The sequence below is a fragment of the Melospiza melodia genome, chromosome 5 (genome assembly GCF_035770615.1).
Source record: "Melospiza melodia melodia isolate bMelMel2 chromosome 5, bMelMel2.pri, whole genome shotgun sequence".
In the NCBI taxonomy this organism is placed as follows: Eukaryota; Metazoa; Chordata; class Aves; order Passeriformes; family Passerellidae; genus Melospiza; species Melospiza melodia.
This window is the reverse complement of record NC_086198.1, coordinates 12,912,501-12,932,364: the sequence shown is the minus strand read 5'-3', so window position 1 is coordinate 12,932,364 and position 19,864 is coordinate 12,912,501. Positions and strand designations below refer to the sequence as shown.

Below are 19,864 nucleotides of genomic sequence, written 5' to 3'. Positions count from 1 at the left end.
ACTGAGCGCTGCAGTTGTGTTTGAACAAAAGCTGTTATCAAAGTTGATGTGACTGCACAACTTTGGGAAACAAAATGCAATAAGGATAGTATATTCATTAAGATAAATAGGTCTTGGTCTCTAACCTCATCTTTTCTGAGATCAATCTAAATAATTTTTTAAACGATCAGGTAATTTCACATTTTATTAATCTCTCTTCCCCTTTTAGTCAGGACCAGGGTTGTTATTAAAAAATTTGCAATTATTATTTCCAAAAATCTTGTGTATGTATGCAATTATTCTCAGCTGGAAGCAAGTCAGTTTCTTGCCTATTTTCACATGAGCATCATCCTAACAAAGAGGAAGAGCCCTGCACTGTCTTCTCTGGGCTCCCTGACCTCTATCTCACATTGCAGTATTTGGAATCTGGCCATAGGTAATGAAGATGCTCAGGTGCTCAAGGCCCATTTGCAGTTTGAATGGCAGCCAGCTCAGCACGCTGCTGTGTACACACCCCCATTCATGCTAAAGCCTGCACAAAACAGGTGAGAACAAAGCCTGATTATGGGCACAGACAAAGGCCATCTTCACTTCCAATTACACTTATGTGCACAAGATTTGACAATGTCTCTTGTTTCTATTGGAAATAGCTCTTTGCAATTCCATGTCCTGTCAGAATGCTATGAAAGGTGCCAGGAGCTCCAGAAGGAAAGAGCTATTTCCAATCAGCTAGGTAATTTTCTGTTAGCTCTCTTATCTGTCAGACCACCTTCAGGTATTTTCCAAAGTGTGTATAATACTGTCTGTTTTAAAATAGCTCCCAGTTACATTAAAGACCTTTAAGAAGTCTTTAATGTTGCATCAGTTTGACTACACTGGAAGTGCAGGAGACAGTTGCCCAGTTCCTTCACAGTTCTTAACAAGTAACTTTGGGCCTCATTTTGTTTTTGCTTGTGTGTCTGCATATGTATGTACCTATGTTTTATGTGTAATTTATAAAGATGTAGTAATGTTTATATCAGTCTTTCTGATTTTGTTGTATATACTAGCATTCTAGTAGAGAAGTACTTTGTTGAGGGAAAAATGCAGAAAATTGAGATCAGAGATTTTATTATAGTTTAGAGTTTATTTTGTATATTTGCTGATATAGAAATTGTTTAAACATGAAAGTGGTGAAAGTGTGTTTAGACTCATTGATTCAACCCTTCTGCTCTTGCAACCAAGAACATTTCCTACATTTCCTCTCTCAGAATTTTACTGCTCTCCAAGGGAATATATTTGTATCAGATTTTAGGCCTCCTTTCTCTTATCCTCTGTTAGTGATGCAGTGCCCCTTCTCCTGCTGTTCCAACAGCACCCCCATACATGGTGAGGAGCCTCCATCTGTGCCTGTTGCAGACTGATTTCTGCCTTTGTGAGCGCTGCTGCAGCTGGATCTGCCATTCTGCCTGAGCTCTCCCTAGTGTCTTGTACAGCAGCACTGCATTCTTTGATGCAGCTGGAAGAGTCCTGCCAAAATTCTCCCATTACTTTGTCTTTCTCTCTGGTGTGCTGGATTAGGGATGCATGGCTAGTTCACAGTCTGTCTGAGTGGTTTTAGTTTGTTACTGGTGAGTCTACAGTGTAAGCATCTGCACCCAAGGTGATCGCCCTGCATTCCTCCCCCATCTCAGGAGTCACTGGAGATCAAATGAGTGAAATATAAAGCACAATTAATTTCATCTTCAGAAAAGTTGTTTAACTGATCAAATGAATCACACCTTAGAATGCTTTTTCTCTTCTCTGACTCTTAAAAAAAAACAACCCAAATTCAAGCTAATCTGTCTCTAATCTGTCAAGGATAGATTTAGACATTGCAGATATCCAAACCAAGAGGAAAAGATTCTGAATCACAAGAAGTTAAATTCTTTTCCTTTTTTCTTTTTTTTTCTTTTTTTTTTTTTTCATTTATGTCTTCACAATTTTATTTCTTTTCCACTGCTTAATTATATGGTCTTAATTATTTTAAATGTCTGATCATATCTCTCAGTCATGAGCACGTGGACAGGCATTGAGTGAAATGCAGGTCTAACTTGCCTTTCTTATAATATCTTACAACTTTGAAATATACATATACCAGAATCTTGTTATATCCTGGGGTAGTGTTCTGCCATTTCAGCTTCAGAAGATTCAGTTACTGATAGGTACAAAATAGAATCCTGGCCCTTTTAGCTAAGGGTTTCCAGTATCTCCTGAGTTACTGGAAAACATCTGAGTTTACAAAAGGCAACATCTTGCCAGTTTATCTTGGACAGCACATGCAATAACTTCTGCTTAGTCTGGGACAACTTTGTTTTGTCTTTACTTTTCAAATTCATCTTTGCAAGTGCAGCTTACATATTTTACTACAGTCTATAGAGCATTTAAGTTGAAGGTAGGAAGTTCAGTTAGAAATTTCAGTTGAAGAAAATTACACGGATAGTGTGTTTTCCCTGCTTGGCAATTAAGGCATCTACTTAGGGAAAATTATTTTCATTTGACATTCATGCAATCTATGTTTCATAGCAAATGGCATAAAATCTTTAGGCAATTTATCATATCAGTTTATTATCCTAGTTCTAAAATTGTGAGATGCAGGAATTTTTTTTGCATATTTTTGCCATGTTTTAATTAATACAAATGATTCTGTAAGAATTCTAGTGTAGCACCTATTTCATTTTGTAGTAAAGTTGCTGATCTTATAATATAAAGTTGAAAGGAACTGAAATTACACTGGGAGATTTACACCACCATAAAATTGTAAGATGTAAGACCCCATCCCACTTTCACAGAATCAAGTTCCAAATAGTGCTGCTATTTATTTTAATAATGAAGATCAGAATGTGGATGAATCTCCAGGAAAACAAAATGAATCAAGGCAGGGCTAATGCATCCTTCAACTTCCAACCATTTTATTTATTATGCAGACACACACACACACCTCTTCATGAGCAGGCTATTGGTCTGTCATTTCTTGTTTATGGTAATGAGTTCACTTTGGTTTAGTTTGTCAACTTTACATCGATTTATGAAGCTGTAGATAGTGTTAATGAGCCCCATGAAGGTTATTAGGAGCTGAAAGTGTATGCACAATAAAGCAGTAAGGAATGATTCGTGGCCTGCTTGCTTTCCTGGCATCTCCAACAGTGCTTTTAAAGTATTTTGAGATTCTTAGATTAAAGCTGTCTTAATCTAAATTATATATGTGATGACATGCATGCACACACAGATACTGATTGATAGGCAAAACTCTGCATAATCCTCATGTATGATTGAGCTATGAATATTCAGGTCAATAATTAAATACTATAGAAATAATATTCTTGAGATAATACATTAAATACATCTCAATGATCCAATCAATCATAGAATAACTGAATTAGATAGCATTACACCATCTCAGTTCCAAACTCTTATTTTCTCTGCTACCCAAAGTATGTTTTGATGTTTGATGACAATGCTGTGTCCAAAGTTTCTCAGAACACTAGTGTGGCACAATATGTTTCTGTACTGCAAAAAGCAATGTTTAAAGTACTGCTGGGCAGGGTCCCTTTTTCGCCTTATCTCCAAATTCATGCACACCACTTAAGCACTGCTGCTCCAGTAGGAGGAAGTCGTAGTGACTCCAGCCAGTCTTTCACATCATTCTTCTGCTGTTCTGATCCCTTTAAATATTTCTGTACAAGTCATTGAGAAAACTTTATTGAGAAGATTGACACCGATCACTGAGCACACTGATCTTTAAAAAAGAGTTCTACTTTCCTTTTTTTTTTCCTTTTCTAAGGTCTGACAGTTGCGCACAAAAGTTAATCTCAATTCGGGAGCTTGCTTTCGTTACAATTACAAGAGCCTTCTGCATGACTTGAGCTAACTAATTAAAATTCTCATTAAAGTCTGAGCCATTGAAGCAAAGAGCTAATACATCATTTCTCTCCACTTTACAATTTATATATTTTCAGCATCTAATAGCTTTCACAGGGATCATTCCATTCATTCATATGCCTCTAAGTGGTTGTATTCTGGCCCATATTTCCAAAAATGGCTCTTTATATTTGGCATAACTGTGGTGTTCCAGACTCAAAAAAGCCATCCAACAAAGTCCTCAGTGTATGTGCACATGTGGTTTCAGTTCAGTTAGTTAGTTGAGATGTAAAATTTTCCAGTCACCGAAGATAAATGCCTTTGACCATTTAGCCCCAGTTTCTGATGCATGTGATGACAGGATTCCTCTCTGATATCTCAGAAGTTGTAAAGCTCCTTATATTATGTCAGTTTAGGAACATGGGGCTCTTCCTCACCTATATTGCTCTTTGAGGGACACCACTTCTTCCAGGCATCTCTGCCTCAAAACTGCGGTGTTGACAAGGTATTGCATACATGAAAGTAGCTACCCCTGAGATTTTATATTTAATGGGAAAAAGTTAAATGCATCTATAGACAAATACATGCTCTTTGGGTTTGTGTTTATATGTCTGGGAGGAGATGAAATCTCAAGATCTGTGAATAAATGCTTCTCCATGAAGCGTGTAATCAGAGGAACAACTTCTTATTTTTACAGACTAGCTCAGGTTAAACACTGAAAATTATTTCTTTTTTTCCATTTTCACCTGCACGGACTTCCAGCCATATCTGCACACAGGACTATTACACAGCTGTAAGTGAGAAAAAATGTAACTCACACTGAAAACATCTGTAAATCTTTAGCTCAGGTCTATTGGCACTGTCCCTTACCATTCTGATGAACCCTAGATGAATTTTCACAGATACCCCTCAGAGGGTAACTAAGGAAAAAATTGATTGATTTCAAGCATATCTTACTATCCTTTCTAGTGTTTAATGGATCACCAAGTGGATTGGAAGGTATACTGAAGCTGAAGACGGTTTTTAATTAAATATTTTCACTTCTTTTCAGTATACCTCTGCTCTGACCTATGATGCTGTTCAAGTGATGACAGAAGCTTTCCGGAATTTGCGTAAACAGAGGATTGAGATCTCCAGAAGAGGAAATGCTGGAGATTGTCTTGCAAATCCAGCTGTGCCCTGGGGTCATGGCGTAGAAATAGAAAGGGCATTGAAACAGGTAGCTTCCCTGGAGTGGGTGTTGGGATGAATGCATGTGAGAAATGCTTGAAAATATCTTCTAGTCTCCTAAGCTGTCTGAATTTTGCTGGGAATAATGTGGATGTGAAGTCCTCAGGCACCTGGCTAAGATAATATATTGCACATGAAAATGTCTCCTACATTATTGTTTTTGAAATTTCAATAATCATTTGTGGAAATAAAAAACCCATCTTCTGAAAAGAAACAAGCTTAATTCTTCTACCACTTGCATCTTCATCTGTTATAGGTTCAGGTGGAAGGGCTAACAGGAAACATCAAGTTTGATCAGAATGGAAAGAGAATCAATTTTACAATAAACGTCATGGAGCTCAAAAGTACTGGTCCTCGGAAGGTAATTTGAATTGTCTTATAGTGTCTTTAAAGCAATGGGTTAAGGTAGGTACTGACACATTAAAGCACAAGTTGTGATAATAATTATTCATAGTTGTATTCTACAGTGGTCTTGCAGAATGAAGTAAACAAATGTAATATTCCTTTCTAACAAATATGAATTATTATTTCTGGTAAGTACTATGTAAGAGTGTTGTTCTTTCAGTTTTGTGGATGAAACTTTTTTCTTTCTGATCTGAATTGCTAAATATGAGCCAGCATTTGGAAAAAGATGCTTCTGAATGACAAAAGCTGGATACAGCTTTTAGTAATGTTTTTATAAATGTGTTTGTGTTTCTGCTCCAATTTCAAATCTCTCAGGGAAAAACAGTTTCTCATGTTTTGCTAATCTGGAGTATTTAAATTTTACAATGTATGATGTTTATACTAAAACCTGTTAATATGTGAATAAGAATGATGTACCTGTTCTAGAAAAAGTAATGTAAACAAATGTCATTAGTTCAATCTTTTTAGTGTTTGTTGTAGCCTTTCACTACATAAATAGAAATTCTTACAGTGGTAAAGAATCCATAGCTGAAATAGTTGTCTGTGAGCACAAATCAAGGGCACAGTAATAACATGCTTTACCTTTTCCAGAAAAGTTCATATTCACTAGTGTCTGTGCATCCTATACACTCTCTTTAGATTGGATATTGGAGTGAAGTGGACAAAATGGTTGTGAATCCTCTTGATGGCCCTCTTGGAAATGAATCTTCAGGACTAGAGAATAAGACTATTATTGTCACCACTATTTTGGTAATTAACCTCCTATTTTGTCAGAAGACAGTCTGACCAACAATGATTTGTTTCTCGACATTCTGTTAGTTTAAATGTACTGTCTTTTTATTATTTGAGCTTGTGAGCTGTTACCTATTGTGAAGCATAATAAAATCTAGAAATTAGGGAAATGTATGGGATCCAGCACGCGGTTTTGATTTGTAGAGGATGAATGGTCTTTGATTGAACAGCCTAGAGAGTTATGGTTTTTAAAACTGAAAATGGAAATTAATACCTGGTTTTAAAGGAGAGGAACTTTCTGAGAGGCAGAGAATTTAGAGAATAGATTTTAGAGAATAGATTTTGACAAACAGCAAAGAGACTGGTTCTTATGCTTCAGGATTGTAGCTGCTATGGATTGGTAAAATGTAAAATTAGACATTAAATATTATATTCTGGTTGTTTAGAAAATTAAATTATATATTATTATAGAAGAGCATTTTAATGTAAATTACACAGCTTGTTTATCAGTTTGAACAACCCATAGGTTAGCATAGGAATTTCTCTGGATGCAAGAACAGTCCTGTAGCAAATAAACAAAGAGGAAATACATTAATCCAATTTATGACTCATCACCAATTTTGCTGATGATGATTTTAGTGCATAGTTATAGATATTTTACCTATTGTTTGTATCACAATTTAATAAAAATACAGCCTTGAGAGCCTCAAGTGTTTTCTCAGAAAGAGATGTGGTTGTGAAATAGAAAATAATTTTCTTGTATAAGACAGCAACAAAAACAACTAAATAATTTGCCTTCTTCCATCCAAACTGTATGAGAGAAAGAAACTGATTTCGGAATTTACTCTTTCTTCTCTGAATGCGTAACTCCTGTTAACATTCATGGTCATTATTAACATACTTCTGGGAATCACTGTGCCTGTAAGTACTGCCATTTGTGTGTGGTTCTGGAGAATGCAGCTTTTAAATGTGTTAAAGACATGTGCCATTCATAATTAACAACTAACTTACACATGGCATGTATGATTCAGATGGTATTGGCTCTCTTTTTTCACATGTAAAAGGGAACATACCAATCTGCGAAGTGTACAAGAGATGCACCTGTCTCTGTCAAGTAGCTAAGGCAAGTTCTTTCTGTGCAGGAGTCCCCATATGTCATGATGAAGAAAAATCACGAAATGCTTGAAGGAAATGATCGATATGAGGGCTATTGTGTGGACTTAGCTACAGAAATTGCTAAGCACTGTGGATTCAAATATAAGCTCACAATTGTTGGGGATGGCAAGTATGGGGCAAGGGATGCAGACACGAAAATCTGGAATGGGATGGTTGGAGAACTTGTTTATGGGGTAAGAAAATTTTCTATAATAAAGCTATTAAAGATGACTAATGGAAGGAGTGGGATTTGGTTTCATTTTCTCTGTAGAGTGTAGGAAAGTTGCCTACTTAATTTTTCAGTAATTAATAACTTTTAATGGCATGAAAAAATTTGAAAATAAAACATTGAATTAAATTTCAGATACAAATAAAGTTGGGGGAATGTGGATGCATATTTCATCCTTCTCACCAGGTGAAAAGCAAAGTACTTTGCTAAACTTGTAAATGGCATATGCTGTTAAAAAGGCGTATGTAAAAACAAAAGCTTGGAATGCACCAACCATATGGCTCTATGTATTTCAGTACAAGTTCAACTAAAAATTTCTGAAATTCTCCACAGTATGTTCTCAGTGAAACAAATGTCTCTGCTGTCCTATTTTCTATTTGTGAAATGCCATAGAAACTGAACCATTTTTCGCTCTGTTCATTGCATTAGCTATTATTTGCTTTTTTTCTTCCTTTACAGAAAGCCGATATTGCAATCGCTCCATTAACTATAACATTGGTGAGAGAAGAGGTGATTGACTTCTCAAAGCCCTTTATGAGCCTGGGGATATCAATAATGATCAAGAAGCCTCAGAAGTCCAAGCCAGGAGTGTTTTCATTTCTTGATCCGTTAGCATATGAAATCTGGATGTGCATTGTTTTTGCCTACATTGGGGTCAGTGTAGTTTTATTCCTGGTCAGCAGATTTAGCCCATACGAGTGGCACACTGAGGAATTTGAAGATGGAAGAGAAACGCAAACTAATGAATCAACTAATGAATTTGGGATATTTAATAGTCTCTGGTTTTCCCTGGGTGCCTTTATGCAGCAAGGATGCGATATTTCGCCAAGGTTGGTTACTCACTCATTTCAACTTTGTGCATTTTTGGTCTCAGCCATCTCAGCCAGAAGAGGTTCGTGGTGCATATATTTTCATTCTTGGAGAGAAATTAATTGCAATGATTTTTCCTTCCCTAAAGTCACAGAAGTCCTTGAAGTGAAAGAACTTGTCTGTGACATAGGGTCTGGATGTAGCTGATTGACTTTGCCTTAATGTCGATCATAAATCTGCCAAGTGAAGTTATATACACCATGCAGAGACTGTAAAATGCATAAGGTTCGCATCATTCCATGCCTTCTTGGAGGGGTACCGTGTTTTTGCTGCATATTCCCATTTTACAGTTGACAGTGCATACGGTTCACCACAACTGTAATGGGAAAAAAGGATAACAAACTAGTCACGAACTACAGAGGCAGCACTTTCCCTCTAAAACTCACTGCATATCATAACATGGTTAATGACACCCCAAAAGAGCCCTGAACTGAAGTAAAAGTCCTGTGATGACTCTAATTTCATGTAGGTATTTGCAAATCACTATTTTTTTCCATGGCCTAGTTTTAGACAAGTCACAAAGGAAATGATGAAAACGAATCTGAAGGTCCAGTTTATAAGTGCTTAATTCCTCATGGATTTTCTTCTACTTTTATTTGGGACAGTTGTAAAGCACTTCAGTTAATTCCTTTGCAGTTCATTAAATATTCTATTTTGCTTGTGCACAAGTCACAAGTAGTTCCAGCCTTGATTCAGCGAAATGGTGAGTAGGTAGGTAAATAACTGCTTGCTGCTTGAAGGAAATACAGTAACAATTTAAATAGGGCAGCCAGGTTTAAGGAATTCAAACCAGAGGACTTAGTTAAAACTGCTTGTTATAATTACATTTCTTATAAACATCCTGGAGTAAGACAGGGAACAGGTCAATTTGTAGTGAGTCTAGTGGTTAGTGGTCAAAATAAATCAAAGCAAGGGAGCATTTCTTAGATATAAAGTCATGCGTCCCAAAAGGCGACAGCAGATTTTCAAGTTGTTCTACCACAGAAATAACAGCATTTATTGTGTGAGAAGTTAAGCAATTCTCTGTAAAGGCTGCTGTATCACAGTGGGAAATGCCAGCCTTTATGCTGAAAGATGCAACGCATTTGGCACATAACCCAGTGAGAATTGTGTACAAGAGACAAATCAGTGAAGAGGGCAAATCGCTGCAGATCATGAGAAGTTGTGTAAATTTCACTCCTGTGGGATTTTTGTATTAATTACACACTTCACAGTTGGAGTTGCCTGCTAAGTCACATATTAGTACAAAATTATTTTTATTGAATCAAGGCTGTAGTAGAATTATGATCTTTTTCTTCTTATCATTATTATTTTACCATCTATGAAAGCACAATGGTTGTTTTATATGGTTTGAGAGGTTTTGAAAGGTAGTGCAAGAATACTGATAGCAAATGGTCATCATAAAAGGTGCATGAAACTTAATTTTGGATATTCAATATTAAGTTTCAGTGAAGCATTTAACTTTTATTTCATTGAAACCATAATTTTGAGGAAGGTGGTTAGTTTGTATATTAAACATTTATTATAAAAATAGAAAAGGGCTGAAAAACACTTGTTTCTGGTTTTGCACCAAAATATTTCACTATGGAATTTGAACTGCCTACAGATGAATCAGATTAAATATAAAAAGGACTATCTTCAGGCATGAACAAAATACCTCTCTGAAGTTAATTTTGCCTTACTGCAATAATTTCTGTAATAAAAGTGACAGCTGCTCTAAGACTTTTAAAGGACACAGGTTACTAGGGTTCCCTGGCTCTGGAATAGAAGGTGGTGCTGAGTAAGACTGGACCACCTGGAAATGGTCTGTAGTGGCACTCCCAATGTTGCCTCATGGGTAGTAGAGGAACAAAAGAGTAAAATAATATATGATGTGATAATTATAACTTAGAGCAAAGTTTTCCTCATCTTTTCTGAGATGTGAGCGTGCTCTGCATTCTGCCAGATAATACCTTTCAAAGTACAAAATATGGTGCAGAAATTTATGTAATTTTTACACAGAAGTTTTTATTTTAGTACTTACAGGCATAGTAAATTAAGGGTTTCTAAAGTGTGAGTTCATGCCAGCACATTTTAGAAACTTTTCTAAATGTACATAGAAAAGAAACTGCTCATTTAACTGTGACAGACTACCTGGGGAAATTTTGAATGAAAGTGACACCCCAAATAATTTTACTTGTAAAATGCCATGTGGGAGCGTAATTTCTGTATTGGTATTAAGCTTATTCTTTTTTCACAAATTCAGTGGCAACTTTGCTCACAGATCATGGACATTTGAAAATTATTGTCTCTTATAGAGGGTGTCATGAATACAATACAAAGTGCCATAAAGTTGGCAGTTATTAAGTACCCATTGACAGATTTTGCCTTGCAAATACACAATATAATATATTCAGTATATCTTATAACTCTATATTTTACTTGTATAATTACTTTATATTCCAATTACCTCCATTTCAAAATAAGTATGTTATGTTTTTTCAAAGGTGACAGGAAGCATTTTTGCAGAATACAGCTCCCTTTAGAATGAGCTTGAAATAGATTTTTTTCTATGGTCTTTTGCATAACTTATTTTGGGCCTTATCTGACTTGATTTTCATGTAGGAGAGTGAATTAGTGTGTCTGTTGTGACATGGAATGAATCTTTTAATGTCAGAATTATGACAGAGATTTTATGCAATAGCAATTAGAAAAAAATTATTTGTCCAGAATTCGTTCTATTTAATTTTGTTCCTAGCTTGGTCAATCCACTTTGCATAACTGTAATTTTTAAATGTACATACATCTATATATAGTTATATCTATATACATTCTATGTCATAATTAGTTTGTGTTCTCATTCACAGTACAGTAGGCTGGGTGAGTGATTCCTAATTTGTTTACTTAATAAATAGAGGAGACACACCAAGACAAACCTAGGCTACTGCAGTGCCCTAGTACTAGACTTTTAACTACATGCACATTTCTGCCAGATAATTAAGCATATCGCCAAAGATTATGTACTGCTTCCTATAATGCCTTGTTTGGGAACAAAGTGGTAATTAATTTCAAACTGTAAAGAACCATGAAAAAATGCTAAGTTTTACAATAATGTTATATTGATATTTCTCTTATACTAGTTTTCAATTCTTGAAAATTACTGAGTTGAGTTGTGTGCTTTATGCTGTCTTGTATATTTTCTTGAGTTCTCTTTTCTTCTTTCTTCTTGAGCAGGAGAAGCAAAACACAGATCCATAAGAGCCCACCTGCTGCTGTTATAAACATCAGATTATTATTATTCTTTTTAAAAAAATATACTTTCTTCACCATTTTTCTGTATTATCACTGATTGTTTCATGTCCAGTCCTCACTTTGTTAAATGCTTGTATCTTTCAAAAGTCGTGTGCACTTCCTAGCCTATAGATATTCCCTGGGCAAGCTTTTCTTACTAATAATGCTATTTGTTTCTCAGTACAGATTGTGCACAGCAGCATAAGCCATTGTTTTGTGCAAATCAGTCTTTGTCTGAATGTCTTAGGAAAACAATCAAGGCCTTTGATTTTAAAGCGCATATTGGTTTATCTGCTGATTTTGTTTGATCCTCATCATAATGTCACACAAAATCACTTCAGAGGGAACAAAAAGTTTGTGTTAAATATAGCACATTATGATGGAAGCAGTTTCCTTCAAGGATTGTCAAAACTTTGAAGAACTGGATCACTAAGTTCTTCCAGAAGTAAACTCTGGAGTCCTGATTTCAGCAGAGTCCCAGGAGATCCAGTGGAGAATGCCTTGATTTCCCATCTGGTGTGCAGAGCTGGACTCTGAGATAGCCTGAAATGCTTCCCTGTATTATACTGCACCCTTTGCATAAAACTGATAACGTGTTCCTTTTTGGGGGTTTCCATTTCACTTTACAAATGCATTTCATACTTGTTACTAGGTCCCTGTCGGGGCGCATTGTTGGAGGTGTGTGGTGGTTCTTTACCCTCATCATCATCTCCTCCTACACGGCTAACTTAGCTGCCTTCCTGACCGTGGAGAGGATGGTGTCTCCCATTGAAAGTGCTGAGGATCTTTCCAAGCAAACTGAAATTGCTTATGGGACATTAGATTCTGGCTCCACTAAAGAGTTTTTTAGGGTAAGAATCTCTACTTTTTAGATTATTTTTTTTTATTGTTTTAAGTAGGTCTTCACTCATGTAAATGTGTTTTCCTTTGATTTTATTAAAAGATTGCTATGAAAGGTGTGATTTACATAGCTCAACTCACAAATATAGGTGTTCCTGTCTATTTTTAATTGCTGCATTTTATTTTTATATGCAAATATAAGGGTCTTGATATAAATATGCAAAGCAAAATTACCTAAAAAGACACTCCACTATGCAGTGAAAAACAAGGTATGTTTGAGGAAGGAAGTTGCTGTCATTTATCTGCTTAATAGCTCTACTATATTTTAGGTACCCATACAGTGAATAAAAGTATGGTAAAGGTGTATATTCATGTCTTAATAAGAATATTCTACATGATTTTTCAAGCTTGCCAATGGAGAATGGGATATAATCCTTCTGACTTCTGTAGAATATACATGCCTGTTTTTATATGTAGAAAACAGTTCTTACTTTGCATTACATTAATGCCTTGGAAGCCTGTCAGTCCTCACCCTCTACCTCTGGGTATTGCAGTTTTAAAAATACATGAAACTTTCAGTGTGTGAGTCTTAGGCTGCCCTTGAGACATCAGCTAGCCTGGTGAAATCCATCCAGCAAATGAGTGAGAGACTAAGGCTGCTGAGAAAAAAACCCAGAACAGCCTCGCCTTGTCTGTGTGCTCCATGTGTCTCTCACTCTACGTAGAAAGTGCATCTGAAGTACTAAAATAGAAAGAAACTTCTGTTTTCATGATTTTTAGTGCATGATGTTACATTTAACAAAATATATTTTAAAATAGTTCTAAATAATTCATTTACATTTCAGGCATACACCGACATGAAAATAAAATTAAAAAGGTTCTCACAGATATTTTTTATATGCAGTATAATTAGAGCAGTAACTGCTAGATAATGGTTTTCACTGGGTCCTGTAATGCATACTTAACTGGTAATGGACACTAATTAGGAATCATACTTGTCTCAACTGTAAAAGGTTTCTGATTCTGAAGTTAGATTCAGTAATAATACCTGCTGCTGATTGCTTTCCTGTTGGCTAAACCAAAACTAAAATCAGGTGTACAAGCTGGTAAAAACGAGACTGTGTTTGTGTTAAGTGTGTTTAGAAGCATTTGGAAGTACACAGGTAGGTTTTTAGTTTTGTGAACCTAAACCTTTTAGAACATGGCTTTACTTGGGATTGAATGTGAATTAGCAGTAGGTCACTTCTTCTGAATAGTTTATCTTTAGAGATTTTTAATAGTTTATCTTTAGATATTTTGAATAGTTTATCTTTAGAGATTTTTTTGTTTCTTTTTTAAACAAAAAATATTTTTATGTGCATACATTAGTATCTAGTTGTACTCTTATCACATATGTATGTATTTCCACTTTCATACAGCTAGTGTTCCTGGTGATTGCTTGAGAATTAAAAGCTTACTTGTGTAAAAATTAGGTAGAGGCTTTGTGAGGGGATATTCTTCATCTTTTGTTAAGTTATTTTTGACTCTGCACAAACAAAACTCTAATGATATCTGGAAATTTCTACTCAGCAATTTTTATCACAATTTGGTACATTATGTGCAAAACAACTTCTTAACCTGGTGCATCTATATACTATTTGCTGAAAACCTCTTAGACTTGTCCAGTTACTTTGAAAGAAATAACAGCTGTCAGAATTTCTTTTTAAGAGGCCTGAAACTCAAGTTCTGAGAATGATACGCTCTGCTGAAGACAATGTGAAAGGAATCTTTAGCACTAAGGAGACTAAAATTTCACCCAGAGTATATATCTGTATTCTAGCTGGGTTGGACTGGATGTGTGATTTTTATATAACCTGAAATTAGCACTCAAATTCTTTGAATAGCTGAAAACAACTTGAGTATATTTTTAACAGCAAGCTAAAATGGTCTGGCTTCTTCTCTGTCACTCTCAGAAATTAAAAAAACATATGGGGTTTTTCAGTCAGTCTGTTTTCAGGAAGTGGTGTTATTTACAAGTTTGTTTTCTGTCAATGGACTGTGTACTGAATCTTTCCTAGTAGAGCCCTAATTCCTGGGGCAGCACAAAATAAAGGGCAGTTGGGTACTGGGAACGAGAGGGGTACACTGAATTATCTTTGCTACTAGAACATGGTTTGTGATAATACATTACACAATTGAAGAAGAGATGTTTCACAGTATTTTTCAAAAAGAAACTCTCAGCAATTGCCCAGATGGTAAAAGTTAGCTGAAAAATCCTCTTCTGAATAGCTGAATATAATTGTGTGCAATGTTAATGGAAAGAGGTGAGATCAAGCCTTTTTCTAGCTCCTGTCACTGCTCATCACCTATCCAGCAGACAGTAGGCATACAAGCTAGTCCGTGTCTCTTGGGGAATAACATGCTTGGTATTCATGAGAAAAGGATGTGCTGCCTTTGCCCTTTACCCCAAGTTAGGTAGGCTCCCCAGCTTTAAAGCTGGCATGGAGCAGTTGAGATATTCTTGCCTGCAGTGTGTAGAGCATCAGTTGGCAGTGCATCAAGAAACAGAACTGATAAAAAGGAATGAAGAAGCATTGTGCCCTGGTGTTTCTAGTGCTGCTTTAAGATGAGAAGCAGAAGCTTGGTACATCCTATATAGGAAATACCAGTACAAAATAATGGATTTTTAAATATTTTTAAAAGAAAAAAAAGTGACAAATAAAAACTATTGACACAAACATCAGCAAGATACTATTACTTGTTAGTAATAATCTTATAGATAATTTTATAGCTATAAGTATACAGAGACAGAATTTTTTCTTTAATGGCACATCTGTCAGGTCTCTGTATATAGCAGAATGTGTAGTAGCTTTCCTCAGGAGACCTCAGAGTTGTCACTAGCAGCATCTCAAGTACCATCCAAGTCTAAAGAGCTCTGTTCCACTGAGTTGGGATATTTACCACTTCTGATATTTGCTAATGCTTCTACTTTATAGATAGTTCTTGTAGAGTTCTTAGTGCAATTGAGAGCTAAACAAAGGTATGTATTGCATTGCTTTTGCATTTTCTTTTGGGTTATGGGCAAAACAACAAAGGATGTGTGGCCATGGTTTCCCCAAAATGCATTTTTTCTCAAGTCAGTAGTGGATTGTAGAGGTGAAGAATGCAAGTCTGCCAGCACCACTGGGAAGACTCAGGAGTCTTTTCAGTTGTTCTTGTGCAGGTGCATCATCACCCCTCTAATTGCTGGGGCACAGGTGCTACGTGATGGAGAGGTAAATGGTGGCAGTGGAGCGTCGTCACTCTGGTACGTCCTGGTGGCACTGTCACAGTCCCACGCTGTCCTTGTCTTCGGTGATTTCCCACTTGGTACGTGCATTAGCCAGGGCACAGAGCTGAACTGGGAAGGGAGGAGGAGTCACTAACCCACCTGCTGCTGCAGAAGCAAGTTTTAAAGCATTGTCTGTATGTGCTAACTCCTGAAGTTGCCTCGCTTGCTTTCATGGACTGCAGCACTGGAAGAAGGAATCCAAGTAAGTATGAAGGCATTCACTGGAACATTGCCGTGCTTCTCACCTGCTTGAAGGCATAATGAAAATTAATGCCAAAATGACACAACGAGAACAAAAGTTAATTATTTTTACGGTTCAGTCATATTTTTGCTATATGCCTCGCTCTGTTCATTAAAGATATGTACAAATTGGGTAGACAAATTAAATCAATCATCCTACCTCTTTTTCCATTCCAGAAGATGAATTGTAGCTAGTTCTATAAGTAAGGTAATAAAGCATCTCAAAAAAAAAAAAAAAAGTGCAGAGCAATAACTAGATTAATTTACTGTCTCTCTGCATTAGTTTTTATTTAAAATATCTTCATATGTACCTATTTTTCAACCAGCAGTGTGACATGGACAGACCAATCTGTTTCACTGTAACTGTTTTGGTGGCCTTTAAGAATAGATCCTCTGCCAAAATGAAAGCAGCAGAACTGCTCCATATCAAAGAAGTATACTTTACCTTTCACTGAGAAGACTGTTCAAGAGTTGTTTATTCTTGCTGAAGATGCAAGAGTTACAGAAAGAAAAGGTGGACATTGGAAATATGCTGGAAGTATGACAATCCTTTTAATCTTGTAGAGAAATCCTCTCACGCAGTGGAAGGCCAGAAACAAACATAAGAGCTGACAGGATTTCTTGAGTCATTTCTCCTACAAAAGTGTTATCTGTTGGAAGGCAATGAAAATTTTGCCTGAAAGAAAATAGCAATTTCTTTTCTGAGTGCCTTCAACAAAGTCCAGTGCCTCTGCTTTTATAAGTATTTTAAAATATTTTATAATTTGTAAAAGTATTTATGTTAACAATTACATTACAAGACGGGATGCAAAAAAAAAAAAAAAAAAAAAACACAACCTGAAATTTCTAAAAGAATAACAAACCAAAACCACAGGAAATCTTTAGTGAGAAGAGAAGAAACATGATTTTTTTTTTTTATTAAATTGAAGTAAAAAACTATGAATCATACCTCAACCTTAATTCTTGAAGTGTGAGATCTGGAAGAATTATAGAAGATATATTTCCAGAGTTTCATATTGACTAGCTCCACAGAAGCCTCTGAGACGTGAAGGAGTTGAAAGACTCAGCCATGAAATATCCTGTAGCATTTACCATGGGCTCTGGGTGACACCTGGAGAGGCAGAGAGGCTGCAGGACTGGTACTTCATGCAAAGCAGATGTGGCTGGAGAGTGTGGGTTTGGCTCTTTGGTTTGACAGGAGGAAAAGGTCCATAGCTAAAATAGTGAGGAGAGTCAGATCTGAGCACTGAGTTGGTGCAAGGACTGCCTTTGCACCCAATAGTGTAATAATGAAGATATGCTTGTACTTTTCTCTGATAGACAGGGTTCAAGTGATTAATTTTCACTTGTCTCTTGTTTTTTGAGGTCCTTGCATCTGCAGAACACAGAAGAATTGATTTAGGCCATATTGAAAGTTATTTTAAAAGAAAGAATGCAGTAATCAGTACTTTTTTTCCCTCAAACCATCTCTTTTTGTTATTTTTCAGTTTTTTGTGGGTTTTTTTTCTCTTTCCACATTACACTTGCTATGGTTAGAAGCATCTTTTTTTTCCAGTCTATATGTATTTATGGGTAGTTTATTCTCCATTTTTACAGTATTTTATAATTATTATGTAGATTTTTTTCTTTTCAGTGTTTATTTTCCTGATGTATTAATCCTGAAGGAGCAGAAATGTACTTTGTTTGCCATCCAAGATCTTAGTTTCCTTTGTAGAAAGGCATTAATATTTCTTTATCTTTTCTGGAAATAATTTTCTCCCAATTCTATCACACTTGGTAACCATTTTGATCATAGTGACAGATCTGTGCTTCTTTGTTTCTTTGCCAACTGATGGTTTCCAGTTTTATGCAGATTTTCTTATTGCTCCCAATAAGATAATTATGTTGGATAATGCTTTTTAACTAGGAAGTTCCATTTATATCATTCTAGTGATCACAATTTTCCACTTCTCATATATAATAAATAAATAAATGTAATGTTTCCATAGTCTATGTTTTGACATCTTAATTTCCTTTCCTACCAATCCTAGTCATTTCTATCTTGTAATGTTTTCACTTTAAAGTGTCATCTGAAGCTGTGCATGCTGTGCAGTATTTACACCAAAAGAGCAGTAGTTTGAGTGCTTTCGTTCCTCAGTCCGGGCAGTGTGTTTATGGTTCTAGAGTCCAAGAACAGCATTTGCAGTTCTCCATAGATTTGTGACAGCTTGAGAAAGCACTTTTGTGTTTTGGGATTTGGTTTATTCCCCCTCCCCCAGTATGGGTACAATAAGCTCTTTTTCAGAATTTTAGAAATTAAGTTTTTGTGATATTTATCTGAGTTTTTAAAGAAATGACATTGAATTGATCTGCTTTGATTTTATGCTGAATGTAGAGAGAAATGTCAATTCTGAGGAAACTGAAATTAGTAAGTCTCAAAGGAGGAGTCATTTCAGCAGTTATTTTAATGGAAGTTAAATTATTTGGGAGCATACTTTTGTAAGAACAGCCTTGGTCACTTAACTCCTTAAACCACATGGAGAATATGATGATTATATAAGGTCATTGTCCTGCACATTTCTGGAGAAAATTATTTCAAGTGACCTTTTGAGGAATTAATTCATGAAGTAGAATGCTTTAGATTTTTTATTAGTAAGACCTAATATATTACAGATATTTTGGTAGGTCAATTAAGTAATGGAAACTAAATTGCCATAAAACTTCATCTTAAGAAGTTTTTTACCATTACTGAATAAATATATCCATATCTTACAAAATTTAGAACTTATATTTATTTGAATTTACCCTAAGTATTCACTCAGTATAAACATAGGGTTTTAAAGTACTTAAATCTTCAGCTAAATTAATGAAAAAATTAGTTCTTTTCTGTGGGTTTTTTTTTTTTTGACCTATTAATATTTTATTTACTGAGTAAATTAACAAGTTTTGGCTTTCATTACACTTTCTTGCTACTGGTGCCATTATGACTTCCTGTCCTTTTGTTCAGTATGGAAGGTCAACAAGATGATTTCATAAATCATGTTTGAGAATTGGAGATCTGCTCCCGCAGTACAAGATCGTCATCTAGTAGAATATTAGTAGTTTGAGGAGCTATTTCTGTCAAAGGCATGCTAATTACAGCACCCCAGTTTTAAGAATAATAGGTCTTTGAATGTCAAAATAGAAAAGTTATCTGATGACCCACAAAATAAAGTTGATACAGCTTTGCATAAATTAATTTCCTAATTAGTTTCTTAATGAAAGTAGTATTCAACATTGGAATTGGATGTGTACTCTGTAATAATAAATCATAAAATAAATTTTAGATATAATAAAGTTATCCCATTATATTGTAATTATGTGTGGAATAATTATTAATATTTATTAATCTATATTAATTATATACTTATTATTTTTAAAGTTTATTTAACAAAATTTATATTATTGTTATTGTTTTCATAGTCAAAATGCTCAGTGTTAACATCATACTTTAAAAAAAAAAATGTTCCTGAGACATCTTTGTATCAGTGTATTGCTGTAGAAGTCATTAGTAACAGGACAAAAAATGTTCATTGTGAGTATAAGGGTCTTGTACTGCCGTGTTGGCGTTGATTGCAATACCAAAATTGCAATTAGCTTCTAACATCTCATGCATACACTGAGTGTCACCTTGCCATAGCAATCAGCCACAGTAATTAAGAGCAATGCAGGTCATTTCCCTCCTCTTGCATTCTTGTATGGCAGTC

The 19,864-nt window shown here is 35.5% G+C and overlaps 1 protein-coding gene across 5 annotated transcripts in view; it reads left to right on the top strand.

Annotated features, from left to right (window-relative positions):
- GRIA2 (glutamate ionotropic receptor AMPA type subunit 2) overlaps positions 1-19,864 on the top strand; it is an 89,317-nt gene that overhangs the window by 61,060 nt on the left and 8,393 nt on the right. For all 5 annotated transcript variants that reach the window (XR_010027748.1, XM_063156312.1, XM_063156310.1 and 2 more), the window contains exons 7-12: positions 4,910-5,077; positions 5,345-5,449; positions 6,133-6,243; positions 7,368-7,574; positions 8,069-8,439; positions 12,402-12,600. Coding sequence is in view for 4 of the 5 variants with exons in the window: in XM_063156312.1 (XP_063012382.1) it covers positions 4,910-5,077; positions 5,345-5,449; positions 6,133-6,243; positions 7,368-7,574; positions 8,069-8,439; positions 12,402-12,600 (1,161 nt within the window). In the remaining variant the exon portion in view is untranslated. The remainder of the gene's footprint in view (positions 1-4,909; positions 5,078-5,344; positions 5,450-6,132; positions 6,244-7,367; positions 7,575-8,068; positions 8,440-12,401; positions 12,601-19,864) is intronic.